General features: G+C 43.3%; 1 protein-coding gene across 1 annotated transcript in view; it reads left to right on the top strand.

The window, feature by feature from the left end:
• Positions 1-16,429, top strand: part of LOC8034928 — a 61,287-nt gene that overhangs the window by 20,800 nt on the left and 24,058 nt on the right. Inside the window, exons 6-13 of the mRNA XM_042292800.1 lie at positions 1,993-2,713; positions 2,807-4,061; positions 4,092-6,522; positions 7,240-7,367; positions 7,738-8,002; positions 8,985-9,125; positions 9,267-9,342; positions 11,515-11,561. Of these exons, the coding sequence (XP_042148734.1) occupies positions 1,993-2,713; positions 2,807-4,061; positions 4,092-6,522; positions 7,240-7,367; positions 7,738-8,002; positions 8,985-9,125; positions 9,267-9,342; positions 11,515-11,561 (5,064 nt within the window). The remainder of the gene's footprint in view (positions 1-1,992; positions 2,714-2,806; positions 4,062-4,091; positions 6,523-7,239; positions 7,368-7,737; positions 8,003-8,984; positions 9,126-9,266; positions 9,343-11,514; positions 11,562-16,429) is intronic.

The following is a 16,429-nucleotide window of genomic DNA, read 5'->3' as shown; positions in this document are numbered from 1 at the left end:
AACCGACTTATCGCAAAGATTAGCCACTCACGTAATGTCCCCCTGGCCGTATAAGCCACCTGCACAAACCGCATTAGCGTAGTTTTCACGGTGCTTTTTAAACAAATGTGTAAGAATTAAAAAAAAAACACCATATATATATATATATATTTATTTATTTATTTATATATAGACATATATATATATATATATATATATATATATTAGGTTCAGATGAGTGCTGTGTCCGCCAGCATTTAGTGGATTACTTCTTGAGGTAATTTCCTGTTTGGAAGCTACCATAGATATTCGGCAATAGGACTTTTTTTTCTCTTCGAGGTCGTCTTGTGACGCACAGGACGACCTGCCATAGTTCGCCTGAATTATGGTAGTTCAGGCGAAATGCCATAGTGTGTTGTCTTCTCTACTTTCTACTTTCTACTTGAGACATTATTTGCGATTCAACGCAGGTGTTTTGGGATTGAGCCTCTCCATCGTCCATAATTCTCAGCTTCTATATTAACCCTTATCATGTAATACGGGACCGCGTATAGCCGCACTTAGCACCTGTGAGTCCGGAAGCATGTCCCTCTCGACAGTGGTGGGCATATTTGCATGTTAGAGCCACGTCCCATTTAGACATCTTGACTTAAACAGCTTAAAACTTAAAATCATTTTGGTCCCATTTAGAGATTGTCACAATCTAGTGATCACGTCATGCTCGCATTTCTGGCACGCACCCGTGCCCGTGTGGCTGACGTAGTGTTGCGCCTCCGGCGCAACATTTATCCGGCCTACTTTAAAATAAGTAAGAACAAATGAAATATTCTTCAGGAACGAGTTGGTAATTATGTAATAGCACTGAATATGGTTGTCATCTGCATTCACCGGCATCTCTTTCTGAGTGCAAATAAATATTATCATTATCATCATCATTATCCAAAGCTATATTGTTTTTAAACTATGCGCTGCTCCCAAACATAATATTATTTTTAGCAGTGGAAATGTCCCACTGATCACTGAGAAGCGTACTTTAACGACTAGATCCAATTCTATAGTAAAACACATAACCCTTTAAACTTCCTTTTACGGAGCATGTAGCATATATTTATAATATTTTATCACAATAATTTCGACAGTCAATAATTGATACCGCTGGGCGTTGATTAAACATTTTACCCCGGTTAATCACCACCCGTTAATCGAATAATTATTCGATTAATCGGTCGCGTTAATTTCCATGCATAATATTTTTAGACAGTCAAAATTGATATTTTTTTTATTTTTTTTTTGCATTTGATAAAAAGCGGAATATGTAATTTTTATTATGAATAAACCTTGATTTGACGTTAAGAACAGTTCAGAGACACTCGCACTCGCATATTGTTACTTCAGCTGCATGAGGTAAAGAGGTTCGTCGATATTATCCGGCAAGAGCGAGCTAAACGGACACTCGAGCGGCGTTGAAGTGGCCGGCCCACGTGTTCTGCACTTCTCAGGAGTTACAAATCTTACCCCTACAGTTTACTGCAGGCTACATTCTGACCTAAACTTTGCCCTTCATACAGGTGTTCTCGTCCCCGTCTGCGTAGTGAAACCGTTTACTTTTTTATTTTATTTTGGTTCGTTAAAATAATACCGCTTAACTGGTAAAATATTAATCTCGATTAAAGCATTAATTGATTAATCGGTAGCTTAATCGATCAATTGCCCAGCCCTAATAATTGGGCTTCCAATTCTGACCACCACAATACTACTAATATTTTGTGTATTGAGCATCGAGCAATCTCAGCCTCAATTCTGAGATTAACTTCATTTGTACAAACTAAACAGCGCAGTCTTTGATGACGCACTCTGTGAAGTGTGAAGTATAAAGTCACTACTGCCATCAATATGTTATTACGATAGCGATCTTCTGTTGTTACATTCATTAAGGATACACATTTACGTCAACCGTTACGTTTTGACATAAATGTGTAATCGGTATATACTTTTTGCGTATACACTTTGCAGGAGCTGCACCGAAGCACCAATCATCGCTTGAGCTTTTTGCTTCCCACTACCAACATCGGCCTGGCCTGTCTACCAGAATATCGGACGGCGTAACGCTCATCGTTGCCAGTGGTGGTGACTTTGTCGCCTCAACGCAGTTGTTTTCTCACCAAGCGACACCATACACCTTGCAGCCAACGCTACTGCTTGACGCTGTGCTCATGAAAGAACATTTCGACGGACAAAACGTCTCTCCACAGCCTTATTCAGTGTCTTACAGCACCAAGACGCTTTTCACGACGTACACCTATTTCACAACATTCTTCACGGATGATTCCTCTTCGATCTCTAGCTCGGAACAAGTTATCTCGAACACGGTTACAATCCCGGTCACACAAAATATTCAGCCGACGGCAACTCCTCATCTGCCGGAGTTGAAGCAGGCCCAGACTTATCTGGAAACTAGCGAACGTGTGGTCACGAGCACGTCATATAACACGTTCACGTTCTATGCCACCCTTTTCAACGGCTCAAGCTCTGTGGTCACTCCGTTCGAGGAAGTCCAGTCGCAAGTGTTCACAATCACGGAGTCGTTCACCATCACAAGAACGATAATGCCATCCTCCGTACACCTGTTATCGACTCCAATCCTGGTGCATCCTCAGCAGCAGTATCAAGATGAGCAAGAGCGAATCAGACAGCAACATCAACAGCAGCAACAGCAGCAGCAGCTGCAGCAGCAGCAGCAGCAATATCAACTGCAGCAACAGCACCACCAACAACAACAGCAGCAGCAACAGCAACAACAACTTGAGCAACAACAACAACTACAAAGTCATTACCAGCAGCAGCAGCATCTGCATCAGCTACAAAACCACCAGTTGCAGCCGTCAGTAACAACGCTGCTTAGCACTTTGTATTCGACACAAACGAACTTTATCACGTTCTTCCAGGGAACGAGCACTATTGTCACCTCAATTGAAGAAATACTGTCAGATATTGTTACGCTGACAGTTCCTCACGGACTGGCTACTCCTGTGATTTCGCATTCATATTTGCTTTCACCTACCGTTACGGTACCTGAGTTTAGCACCAGAACGTACTTAACAACACAAACTCAATACGTTACTTTCTTCAGAGGAAAAGAAACAATTCTATCGTCTATTGAAGAAATTGGAACAACCGTTGTTACGGAAAGGGTAGGTTCGCGCCCATCTGTCTATTCAAGACCATATGGAACTCCTATCGCCTCTTCTATTGCTCCTACGAGAACGAGTACGCCAACGTTTGTGTTGCCTTCATACTCTGCTACACCAGCAGACTTGGTTCCGTCCATCAGAACATACTACACAACTTACACTTACTTTACAACTTTCTTCACTGATTCAAGTTCTATTGTGGCAAGCCGAGAAAATGTCGTGACCTCGCACGTTACGTTGTTCGTACCACGAGCTTCGCTGACGTCATCCACAAGGTTGCCACCTCCTTCAAGGATTCAGACAACTACTTCGACCAGCACATCCTCATCGAGCATAGCGCCTACAACTACGCGATCGTCAACTCCAACATATTACCGACCTACTGTGACAACTCCACCTTATGACACTAAGTTGTACACAACTGGAACGACGTACACGACTTACACGTTCTACACTACGTTGTTCGGCGGCCAAGATAAGATTGTAATTTCAAGCGAGCAAGTGGTACCTCAGATTGTGACGACACGAATCGGATCCAAACCCTCCACAACATCCACGAGGGCCAAGGTAACTCCCACTGTGCTGACACACTTCACGACTTACACCTACTTCACAACCCTTGTCAAAGAGTCGGAGACTATTGTGTCCTCTTCAGAGGAAGTGATAACTCAACTGGTTTCTACAACAATAACACCATCGTCGACGACAAGCTTCGTCCCTGAAGTGAACATTGTAACTTCGTCTCTTCACAAGCCTCCGAAGAAGGAGACTGCTGTGAAGGTTACGAGCAAAGTTCAACCATCCTCATCAAAGAAGCCCGAGAGAGTAAGCACGTTTAGGCCTGTCTCCAGTCAGCTGACTCCCAAAAGCTCAACGTCCTCCTTTAGTTCTGTGACACTATTTGGGTCGACAGAACTGGAGAGCTCCTACTCTATTCCCAGTGCTTCTTCAAGACCCTCGTCTTCGACACCAAGCTTTACAACCTTACATTCTGGATTCATCGAAGAGGAAAGTACGAAACCGCTTTTAGGAGTGTCGACAACCGTTATAGATGGCTCGACAGTAATCTTCTTCACTGATATTCCTGGCGGTCAAGAGGACGACGATGAGGTGGACGCCTTCAGCTCGTCGTCACTCTTTTCGCTCAGTACAGTTTCGGAAGTTCTCTCTCCTGTTTTCGTTCCGCCCGATTCAACCACAGAATCAAGCACCGTCAAAAGTACCTTTGACACCCTCCTACTTTCTTCGTCACCAGTAACATCAACCACGGTGTTGGATAGCAGTACCAGATACATCGGTCACGACAATGAAACAACGACGTTATCGCCAAATGTTACATTGTTCGTCGTCACCGGCACAGACGGTATCCTTACAAGGCTGACCGAAGCGACTTTCACGTCCAGAACTTCCGACGTTTCTCCAAGTAAAGCTGCCGCACCCGCTTCTGCGGATATTATTCCAACAGAGATCCCTACTGTTCAACAAGCACCTCTTCCCACTCTTGGTGATGGCGGTGCGGGCGGGGGTCTTGGCATTGGTTTCCCGTCGAAGCCAATTAAACCTGGATCCATCATAGATCTGGCCGATGTTCTCGGAGGTAACGCGAACCTGGGTGGAAACATTGGAGAGGCTATTAAGGGAATTGTTCATTTGTTGTCAAACGGAAAACGAAACGAAACAGATGACTCTGGTGATCTCCATCCGAGCCAAGTCAAGGACGATTCCCCACTTCCGCCTACTGACGGAGTTACAGTGAGCAATATTGAGGAACCTGTTTATATACCCGTTGGAGCTATTGCTTCTGACTCTTCTGGAAGAAAGAAGGCTACTAGAGTTGAGAGCACTCAAGCGAGACATCCGGAGACAGATGGAGTTAACAGCGAGAGTCTTTTTACTTTCATGCATAGCAGCGAATACCCGGTATACAGTGACGATGTTCACACCGATATTATTACTGGCGTCGAAACCATATTCTTGGGGCCGACTGAGTCTCACTATGACGACGATGCGCCAGATGTTGAAGATTCTATGCCCGAAAGAGCGGACAAGGATGCTGCTGTTCATCTAGTTGGAAGCGTTCAAAATAGCCATTCATCGTCCTCCTCGTCGGACAGCCCAACTCCAGCCCTCGACTCAAGTACTGAGGTTATTACGGGAGACAAAACAATCTTCTTCGGTGACTTCGACAAATTTTCAGAACTCACCCAAAGGGCGGAAGATCATAAGGGTGACATCACGATATCTGACCCTAAGGAGTTTTCAAAGTTCGTTGGAGTTCAAACCATTTTCTTCCCTGACGCACCTTTGCAGTCGTCAATTCCAAGCGAATTACAGATTACAGGAGCAACAACAATCTTCGGTGACAGTTTCACCCCAATTCTCCCAGACCTGGAAAGCAAGAGCTCTGTTGATTCACCTCATTCGTCTGCACTCGCTCCTGGTGGCCCTAAATCTGTCAGTGGAGCAACAACTATATTCTTCCAGCTGGACGGTGACCGGGCGCCGATTCTTCCACCGGTATCGACGAGCGTCTCTACCGTCACACAGTACGTTACGAGCGTTGAGTCTGTCACCCGAACCCTCACGCTTACGACAACAAAGGTATACTACACACGAGACAGCCCCCTCACGATCACGTCAGTCTTTACAACGACTATCGCTCCTAGGACGTTTGTTTCTACAATTATTGGAAGCCGTACTATTCTTGGAACCCTCCCAGAAGCCACAGAGACTGCAGAAGGCAGGATGACAACACCGCTGCCAACTGAAGCGACAACAACGGTCACGACAACTACGCTCATTTTCAATTCCATCACAACCACCGTGGTTCGCACGTTGGTCATTCCAACGGAACGGCCTGAACCCACTCGATCATCGTCGTTTGACTATCCAGCCACGACTTCGGTGCACGTGGTTACGAGCAGTCCTGAAGCCAAGGCAAGGACACCGGAATCTGCAGACAGCAAGGCCCCAACGCTCCGACCGCCGCATCGGCGACCGACGACTCCAAGGCCGCCGCATCCGACCCTTGGAAAGCGACCCGTGATAGCGTTCAGAGCACCTTCAAGAACACCTGACACGGCAAGCACAAAACCAATGCCATCTGGCCCTAAATTCAAAATTCCATTCCCAAAACCACCAACCACCACGACGACAACAAAGAAACCGACTCGGGCACCACCGGTTAAAGCGAAGCCTGGAAGGGTGACTCCTGTCGATGGTTATCCACCAGTCTGCCTGCCTGGGTGCAACGTCAAAAACAAGGAGGTTTGCAGAGAACTACAGGATGGTACATGGGCCTGCCACTGCAAGCCGGGATATGGAAAGCAGGAAGGCAATAACACCTGCACAGGCAAGTATTTCTGCTTTCATCTTTGTGCGAATACGGCTTTGGTGATAAATCAACTGAAGCGTTTTGACATCTTGTGAAATAATGCCATTCTGCTTTTGACTCACGAAGCCAAGACACAATTAAACGTTTTGATTTTACCGTTATGTTGGCCTGCCAATGCAACGTTAGGTCAGACAAAAATGAAATAATACTAAGGGTATGCGTACGAATCACAAAGTAACATAAATTTATCACTGTGACGAATGCAGCTACTTTAGGAAGAACAGCAGGCTCTTGTATGAATTTAATATGTAAAATAAGCAATTTGATGTAAACGCAATATTTATTGTTCTTTTAGCCAAGCACGTTTATTCCTTAAGGAAATAAAAGTTTTATAATACGTAATGACATAATATATTAATATTAAAGTTTTATAAAGGCGTTCAAAGTGCTGCAAAATGTGTTGCGTAAATCTGACGGCCTTCGAAATGTATACTCATCAAACCTTGAAAGCGTTCATATAGACTACTGCCGCTAAACGTAGCAGTACGACACTTACAACTTGAAAACTTTCAGTCAATACTGCCCCTGCGGGCACTTTCATAGCGGGTATAACAATCACTTTAGAAAGTTATCTGCACGGCTTACTCGCAACGTGACTTTCCAGTAAAACAAATAGGTCCCTTTAAGATCACGAGGAATGTCACGAGCTAATTCTACCTGCTTACACCCTTGCAGAAATCGAAACCTACGTCGTCCTTCTTCGCGTTGTCAAGATGGGAGAGTCGGCAGTGTCGTATCGCACCGAGTTTTCCAACAGCCTGTCCACTGAATACCAGGAAATTGCAGATGCAGCAAAGAAAGGAGTAAGTATCATGTCCTCCTCACATAGACCCTGTTTAAAGGTCCATCAAGCAACGCTGGCGGCCGCCATATTTTGGGCATCGTGTTGAATAGATACGCACACTAGTGGGCGCTGAACGCTGATGCAACGTTCGTGTCCAGTGCGTGCTAAAAGCGCGTTCCCAAATTATACGGGTGGCCTCGGAGCAGCTTCTAGATTGCGCGCACTTCTGGAAAGGGTCTATGGTCATCCCTCCATCCACTGCCTTTTTTCCGATAATTCGGTCACTTCGACAATTTACATAACTGTTTCGCCTCTGCTGATTATGAAATCTCAAAGCCGAAGCTAATTTCTTACCCCGTGTGCTGCGCCGTTTTTGTTTTGTTCTGCAGATGACGGATGCATACAGAAAATCCGAGGTTCAGAACCAGTTCGTGTCGTCGAACTTGAACAGCATCTCAGACGGTGACGACTTGGACACGGCTGACAGCTCTCCCGAAGGAATTGTGCTCAACTTCACGGTGTCGATGGCCAAGTCCGATAGCATCACTCCGGAAGTCATCAAGGAACAGCTCAGTCGCTCTCTGCGCCAATCCAACTACAGCATAGGCCAGAGTCCGCTCTTTGTGAGTCCCAATGCTGTGGCGGCCGTTCAAGGTCAGTTGCCCCTTTTTAAAATTTTTCTGGGGAAAAAGCGATGCTTTATACGTTCCAGTTTTTTTTTTAATATTTTATTCGAAAACGAACGGAACAAACGACAATATATATCTTGTTATTTAATTAGCTTTAATAAATAAATGTCAACCCTTCCTCTCTTCCCCCTTGAGTGTCTGTTATACGATGATTACGTTCAAACTAAAACAGTTATTCGAAAAGAAGCAAAATAACATGCCCCCTAATCCCACTGAAGCGGAAAGTTGGGCAAGTTTGTCTGCAGTTAAATATATAAAAGTGCAAAAAACGACAGGGACAATAAAGACTGGATAGAACACACAAGGCGCATATGAAAGTGCCAAAAAAAAAAAATGACCGAGACAAAGAAGTATTGCGCCCAGTGTTGTAGCCGCTCTGCTTTGTCCCTGCCATTTTTGGCGGTTTTATATAATCCAACTACTCACAAAAAATGAGCCTGGGAACAACCTCTGTTTTACAAAATACGCATTTTTGAATAATATAAAAGAAGCGACGAAACATTGAAAGGTCAATGTGCGGTGAGTGACACAGTTCAAAACCTTTTGTCGCCTGCTGTTTCTGAGGGTTTAAAAAAAAATGTTTGCCTGCTTGCTTACTGAATCACACTCTTGTCAAACCGGTGAACATTTAACACTTTTTGTTCAACCAAAAACCCGCAAAAAAAAAAAAAGGAAAGAGGAAAGAACTCACGAAGTTTTAGTCTGAAGCCTCGCATTCACGTGCTGCGACAATGCAGTAAATTAACTAATTTTAACTGAAACCGTGTACGGGTAAATACCTATTAGATCCACTAGGAATTGGCCTTGGGAAAATACCTAATCCTCGTTTGTTGTTTTTCGTTCTCGTTTGTTGTTGCCCTTATTTTGCTTTTTGATGAAAGAAGGTGGTGTTAAGCAATAAAATCAAATGGATCACTGAACACATGACAATCGATATTTTTTCGTAGACTACGACGAATGCGGAGATCTGGATGCCAACGACTGCGGCAGGTACTCCGTGTGCGTCAACCTGCCGGGGACGTACAGCTGCTACTGCAAGAGCGGCTTCGAAGACCTCGATCTTCAACGACCTGGACGCGCGTGCTCAGGTGCCCACGCTTATTTAACTCGGCGGTCGCGAGATGGGACTTTGCCAACCTCATGCACTTCCTTTCCCTTCTCGATCATTGTAACAACAAGGACCGTCATAATAATAATAATAAAAAAAACTCTATGATGACTTCTTGCAGGAGAAATCAAGAACTGCGACCATTGCAGCGGCCGAGGAACGTGCTTGATTACCGAGGATGGGAAGAAAAGCTGCAAGTGCGTAGACGTTTTTTTTTTTTTTTGTCTATTTTTTGTGATTGAGATTTACGTTTAGCCACACATGTGCCTGTTTTCTGTTATAGTTCTAACATTTCTAATTTCCCTTTAGTTCAGTAACTAAAATATTAATATAGAGGTACTATTCTGTGAAGAAATTTTCCCGTATAGCTCTTATCGTCAGAAATATTATATATTTTAAAACACGATCCGAGCATTATCTATAAAGAAAGATGAATCTGAAAAAAAACCTTGTATATCGTAAGTTTTTTCTAAGCTAGAAGCTTAATGCCGTCAACCTACTACCTTTCTCTGTTAATAGTCGTTCGCTACCAAAGCCGCAAACATACGAGGGCTTCAAATAATTCGGAGTTGGTTAAATATATATTGTACCTGTTTATTTTTATGTATACGGTGTTGATCAACGTAGAAGTTTGGGCTAGTTAATATGCAGACAAAATTAAAATCAAAACAGCGCAAAGACGAGGACAAAGTGAAAGGTAACCGACAGGACACGGAGCTGACTCTCAACTGAACATTTCTTTATGTTAGCATCCAGTACAAATTGCTAACCATGCCACACAACGTAATACAAGGAAAACACAAAAAATGCATATCACGTGTTCAATACAACAACGTTACTGGTTTTCCCTCCTCTCTCCAAGTACTGACGCTCTTTATCTCAAAGCGCGACCTATAGGGCGCTAACTCAATCTGGTCCTAACCTTGCGATTTCACGAGTTGCTACATTTTCACGCGTGTCTTTGTGTTTATTTTCAAAACCCAATTGTCATTTGTCGAAGACTGGGATGCAAGCACAATCTCTGCTGTGCACCCCGAGGTGACCCGACACAACCCTGTCTATGCCATCCCCTTCCACGGACGCTGTGTATTCCATTCAATTATCTTGCTGCCGTCCTTATGTCGATCAAACAGGAAGGTGCGTCTAGGATCGGCTCAGAGAATACCGATCTGACGTTTTTATAGCTACGTCGGATTACCTCGGGTTGTACTGCAGAGATTGTGGTTGCATTCCGGTCTTCGACAAATGCCAAGCGGTTTCTAAAAGTAACTACAGAGTCACGCGTGAAAATATAGAAGCTCGTGACATCGCAAGTCTAGGACCAGATTGTGTTAGCGCCCAGTCGCTCTTACTTTGAAATAAAGAACGGCTGTACTTGGAGCGAGGAGGGCAAACCAGTGACGGTGTCGTATTGAACACGTGATATGGATTCTTAGTGTTTTTCCTTATTTTATGTGGTGTGGCATATTTGCTATTTATACTAGATGCTAAAATAAATAAATGTTCAGTTGACAGTCAGCGTCGTGTCCTCTCGGTTACCTTTTACTTTGTCGCCGTCTTTCCGCTGTTTTGTTTTTAATTAATGGTGTTGATTGATTTAAAAAATCTGTTTCTTCGTCTGCTCGTTAAAGTACAGTGTTCGCGTGGTTTTGAAGCTTGCTGTACTCGGCAGCACAGAGAAGTCACTTTACCCAATAAGTCTTATATGCTTACGCGCCTCTTATAAACGAATAAAAGGGAAGCTGGTGAAGTTGATATTTTGAAGATTCAACGAAGAAGGTGTTTCTCTCTTGGTATATACCCTCTATTTTTTATTTAAGAACAGCAAACAAAATTAATTCTGAGGTAATGTTGTGTTATTAAGGCTACAATGCAATTAAATGCACAATTAAAGCTACCTATTCCATGGCTGTTTAAGAAAGCATTGCATATCAAAAGACTTCTTTGAGCAAACTTCACGACGCGTTACGCCTCGATGTTCTCCTCCCTCGGCACGTGACTTATTTATTCACGTATTTAGCGTTTCTATTCGTCCTAGGATCTTCTCTAAACGTACATTACTAATAAATAGTAATTACAAATTACTACACTTTAAACAAAAGTACAAAAGTCTTTAGAGACCGGACAGCTGAATTGCAACTATAGGTGCATTTCAGCTGTCCACTCTCTAAACATTTTTGTCTTTTGGGTGAGTCGCAAGCGCTACACTTATTAAAACTCTCAAATTATTGTTCGCATAGCCATCGAAATACAAGGGGTGCTTCCCTGTTATACCATTACAATGGCATGCATGGCGTTGTAATGGTATAACAGTAGTAACGGCAAAAAAGATGTGTGAGCGTCTTGCAATTGATTCTGCTCTTTTCCAGATGCAACCGAATGTTCCTGGGACGCCGATGCGAGATCAATGGCTTGGGTAAGGACGATATTTTCCATATCGCATTTATATCCTTTCGGGGATACCCGACAACCTTCACCGTGTGGCGTGTGCCCCAGAGGTCGCGAGTTCAAAGCCGAAAGATGTAGTGTCCCAGAGCGGCTTCTTTTTATCGCTTGTTTACGCGACCGTGCAAAGCGGAAAACTGGCCACGTACTGATTAAAATAATTCCTGGGGGAAGTCAGTCGGGTCAAAATCATGCCTTTTTTCCCCCCCTCCCCCCTTCCCTTACCCGTCACTTCTCATCTGCTACTTATGTTTCTGCTTACCCTCGTAACCTTTAGTGTCCAAAGGCTATTTGCTTCAAAGCAGAATCTGCGATCGGAACGCCACTGTGACGTACACTGCCGCTGGTCAGGTGCTGTATGCCTCTTACATTTTTACTTCTTTATTGAACAGTTTTGTTCCTTCTGGTCAGACGCCGGGGCTAAGTTACGATGAGTAATGTTTCTACGTGCTGTTCGAGCGCACTTAGGGTAATAGCACAAATAAGGATTAGCGGAAAGGCAGTTCAGTATATTCCTCCAAAGAAAAACATTTGCCGTGTTTATTCGTTTATACTTTTATTGACAAAGTCTGCACGTCCACTTTCCCGCGGAGGGAAGTCACTGCATGGAGCTTCAAAAAGGAGTTCAGCAAATGGCTATAGCGATAACGTTTAAGCTTTAAAACACCACCCCTATGCTGTAACACTCAACAATTTACATGGTTGTTTACAGCTTAAACGAAAATATTCCTTCCGAGCTCCAGCGAACTTTGTGTATTCGTTGGACCCTGGTTTATATCAAAGTATTCAAACTTTTAGTGCACGTTTCAAAAAAAATATACACTTGGGCTTCGTTCAGAATGAAAGATGACGTATTTCCGAGTAAATACGGGAACTGCGTGATGTAATTCTAACTGTGTCACAATACCCGCTATCTGGTCATCGACCAAGGTTTTCAGGGCACAGGTTTCTTCAGCTTAAAAACCTTCTATCCGGGCGCAGCCATCTTGAATCGCGTAACTTCCGGTATACTTGCAAACATCGTTTTTCTCTCGCCACGCCACTGGGCGAAGTTCATGTTTTAATCGCGACTTGTGATGGCTCGCTTTTATTTTTACCCCGTATACCGGATTCGTCAACTGCGCGGCTGGAGGCGAGCGTAACAAAAAAGGATATAGAGCGGGTTTTAAACATTTTTCTTCGCTCCATAGTTCGTTTCACTAGAAGGGCCGGAGCAGTCAAGGACTGTAGCCAAATATACACATGTTGGCCAAAAGCGTAGAGCCACGCGCATTTACCGTGCTGGATTGAACTAGCAGGTGATAGCATACTTACGGAAGGACGAGGAATAGCGTGATACTGCGCTTTTAGCGCTTCCTAATTGACCGGCTCGGCATGTGAAGATCGACTTCGCTCATGTACATGGTGTAGAAAACACTAAATGTTGACCCCTATTGTGCAGGAGATCAATTCTCCCCGCGTGGTTCACCTCAACAGTATTGGAACAACCATAAAATTAACCGAGCCGAAAGACGCTGCAGCGTTCCGCTGTTCAATTAGTGAAGTACCAATTGAACGCGACTTTCAGTTGAACACTGGCCCAACAGTCGTCTCCCATCTATGTCCCACGCTCGTTGGAGGTGGATACGTAAATCCAGTTTACAGGTTTTGTGTTGGGTGGTAAAAACCCAGCTCTGCGAAAAATAAGCTGCACATTGTGCTCCCTAAAATGTTTTCTTCTCGTCGATAATAGTGTATAAAGTCTGAATCTGAAGGACATAATACTGAAGAGGAAACGCAGAGAGGTTCTAATGTACAATGTTTATTTCCCCGTCTGTCTCTGCCCTCGTTTTGTTATTTTGCCTTTTCTCGGGTGTTATTTTAAGACTAGCTGCAACTCCAATCTTTTTTTAATATTATTAATTCATCGCTTCATCATACTGCTTCACTTGCTAATTATAAAAGTGCTTAGACGAAAATAAAAATTCGATGTCTACATCTCAAATCAAAAGGGCACATTTGAGGTGAGTCAGTGAGAATGATGCGATTAATTTATACCACCAACCAGGATTTGACGAGCAACACAAAAATATAAATTTGTTACGCGTAAACCGTAGAGGAGCTACGCCAGATTGTCAGCATCTTGACAACGACGAAACTTGCCGTCTGACTATCCAGAAACCAGCAGTTTGACACCAAATTGCTTTGGAGAATCTGCCAGTGATCCAGCTACTGTGTGTCAAGCCCCGCTTGAAATATCTTTATAATGCAATCTCACTTTAATTAAGAAGGACCCGGACTCTTTGTCCAAGGCTTTATATGTACATATATTGTAAATAGTACACAACAAAAACGACCAGGTGTATAAAAAGAAAACACAGAGGCGCTTGAATCTGATTGAAATGAATTAAAAATAAAGATTGCATAAGCGTCAAAGTCACGCTTGACCTTTCACTAAGACGTTTAGCTTTCTTAGTGCGATTACGTAAAAATAAGTTTAAACTTGTTCTTTTTTGCGTTTTTTCAGCGTGCGAATCAGTATTTCCTCACCCAAGGGTAGTTCCACACACCTGTTTTTCTAAATTAGTATCGGATGTTTGAAACCCGTCCGCGTCAGCTGCTGGCGCGACATGTTTATCTGGTTTTTCTCAGCGTCTCTGTCACGCATCTTTTTTCGGAGCCCCCTTCACTTTGTTTTTGGCCGCTTGATTAGCGAGAAGAGGTCCTCTATATTTGGCTTTGGAGCGCAGCGACCGGCGTGTAAGCGCTGACACGCTCAGACACTGACAAGGAAGTCACGCCTATATATAGTGCTTTTCAAGAGGTGCGCGGGCTCTTTCACCTCTGCGGCATTTTGTCTCGCTAATTCTCCCGCTGTGCGGCGCGAATGGCGCTGGCGGAAGAAAGCGCCACCACTGGGCAACGTTTACACTTTATGTGGTAACGTCGTCTCCTTTCGGACTGCCAATTTTCTCGACTGTCCAGTAGAGTCTTGGGGCTTTGGGCTCAACTGGCACTTCGTAAGAGTGTTGTCTATTTGGGGTCAGACATGTCAAGCACGCGGGGTTAAAGGTCGCCTGAGTGCCTAAATGAACTCAGATATTCTATATATATATTTGTTTTTAATACTGACAACCTAATACGTACTTTACGAATGGTTTCGTATGAGGTGCTTTATCCTGCGATGTTGCCTTTCATCCTGATGGATTCGATTACGGTACCTTCACGCAACGCATTTAGAGGCGTGCATTTTGCAGATGATTATTGCGTCTTCCATAAGAATGTAGATGATAAAACGCGCACTATTGTTCGTTACGTAAGTTATGAAACTAATCTTTTGAAAGATTAACCTTTTTTTTTTTTTTCTTTTGGCTAAGAGGTGATTGGATTGCTTTTAGCCTACGCTCTGAAATAGCGGAACATAAATGAAGCCTCTCTTTTTCGAAATTCTGAAAGTCTATCCAAGTAATTTATATTCGAATGCGGAAAAAGTTAAATATTTTAGTAGAATCGAGATATTTTCTGCATACAAAATTAAAATATAAACTTAATAAGCAATAGGGACGAGATACGTCTTCGGGTTTTTAATATTTCGGTGCGTTAACACCGAGGGAAACTTTAAAATTTTATTCTTTTTCGCGTTTAACATTTTGCACATTTAGGTCTTTTTAAGGAACCGCTGTTAAGCGAACGGTGATTGGAGTCTGCTCTCAAGGCTGGACCAGGACCTTTTCGCTAATCAAATATTTATGAACCGAAGTTGGCCGTAAATCTACAAAAAGTAACTAGACGATTAGCGTGTCAGTGTGTGTCTATATTTTTGTGCATAGAATATATAATAAAGCATGCGCATATTTTGCACAATCATATTTAACGCTAAAATATGTAGAATATTTTAAAATGTTATTATTGTGACATATTTTGTTGACCCACTCATCTTGTTTTAACCATCTCTAGACGCAGGCCTTCGTCGCAAATGTTTCATTCGTCCTTCTGTGGCACCGCCCCACTCGTAAAAAAAAAGTAAAAGAAAACGCCAACATAAAGATAGGTCTAACGAATGTTCAGAGATTAGCACATGAAGTGCAGCAGCACCTAATTTTCTAAGGCAAAGTGATCCGACCAGACCAGGCACCACAGACACCCATACCTACACAGAAATATCACCGATTGCTTCCATACTGTTTATATTATATAAAGCAAAAGAGTATTCAACACGACTCGCTTCATTCAAATTTAAATCGTATCTTTGATTGATGCACAATAAAATATAGTTGCAGAAATACTTTATTATTGCAACTAAAACTATACAGGCCCGAGAATACACCTGGTGCTCTATTTGAAATCACCCTCGAATGTCCTGTCACCGAATTGGTTGAGGCCATTTTTGCCCGAACTGTTTCTTCTGATACACAATTGCAACGAAAAGGAAAATAGACGTGGTATTCATAGTCACTGAAGACAAGACACGTAGTGCGTGTCACGTTCACGCCTCTTGGTTCGTAATTGGTCATTCGGCATTCTTATTGGCTAATGCCGCCGTCTCATTGGCTGCCGAAAGACAGCAATATGTTCGGAACTCATCGTACCCTGCTTTCTCTTAGATGTCAATGACCATAGCTGTAAGTACTTTAGGCTGTCGTGCAGATTTGCGTTTCCCGTGGTGAATCTGCGAGGCACTGGGGTACGCTCGTCTGAGTTTGTTAACGCACCGCAACTCGAAGCACGAGAAGAAAAGCTAGAGCCGTACACTTCAGGGATTCTGTTCTGGATTCTTATCTACCCCGCGTTGATCTGGATAAGTATCGCACAAGCGTGCATTCGTGTAACTGTTACCGCGTGATACACCTTAAAGATTTA

This window comes from Ixodes scapularis, unplaced genomic scaffold (assembly GCF_016920785.2).
Source record: "Ixodes scapularis isolate PalLabHiFi unplaced genomic scaffold, ASM1692078v2 PGA_scaffold0__279_contigs__length_252992795, whole genome shotgun sequence".
Classification (NCBI taxonomy): domain Eukaryota; kingdom Metazoa; phylum Arthropoda; class Arachnida; order Ixodida; family Ixodidae; genus Ixodes; species Ixodes scapularis.
Note: the sequence above shows the minus strand (reverse complement) of the source record. Positions and strands in the feature narration are given on the sequence as shown.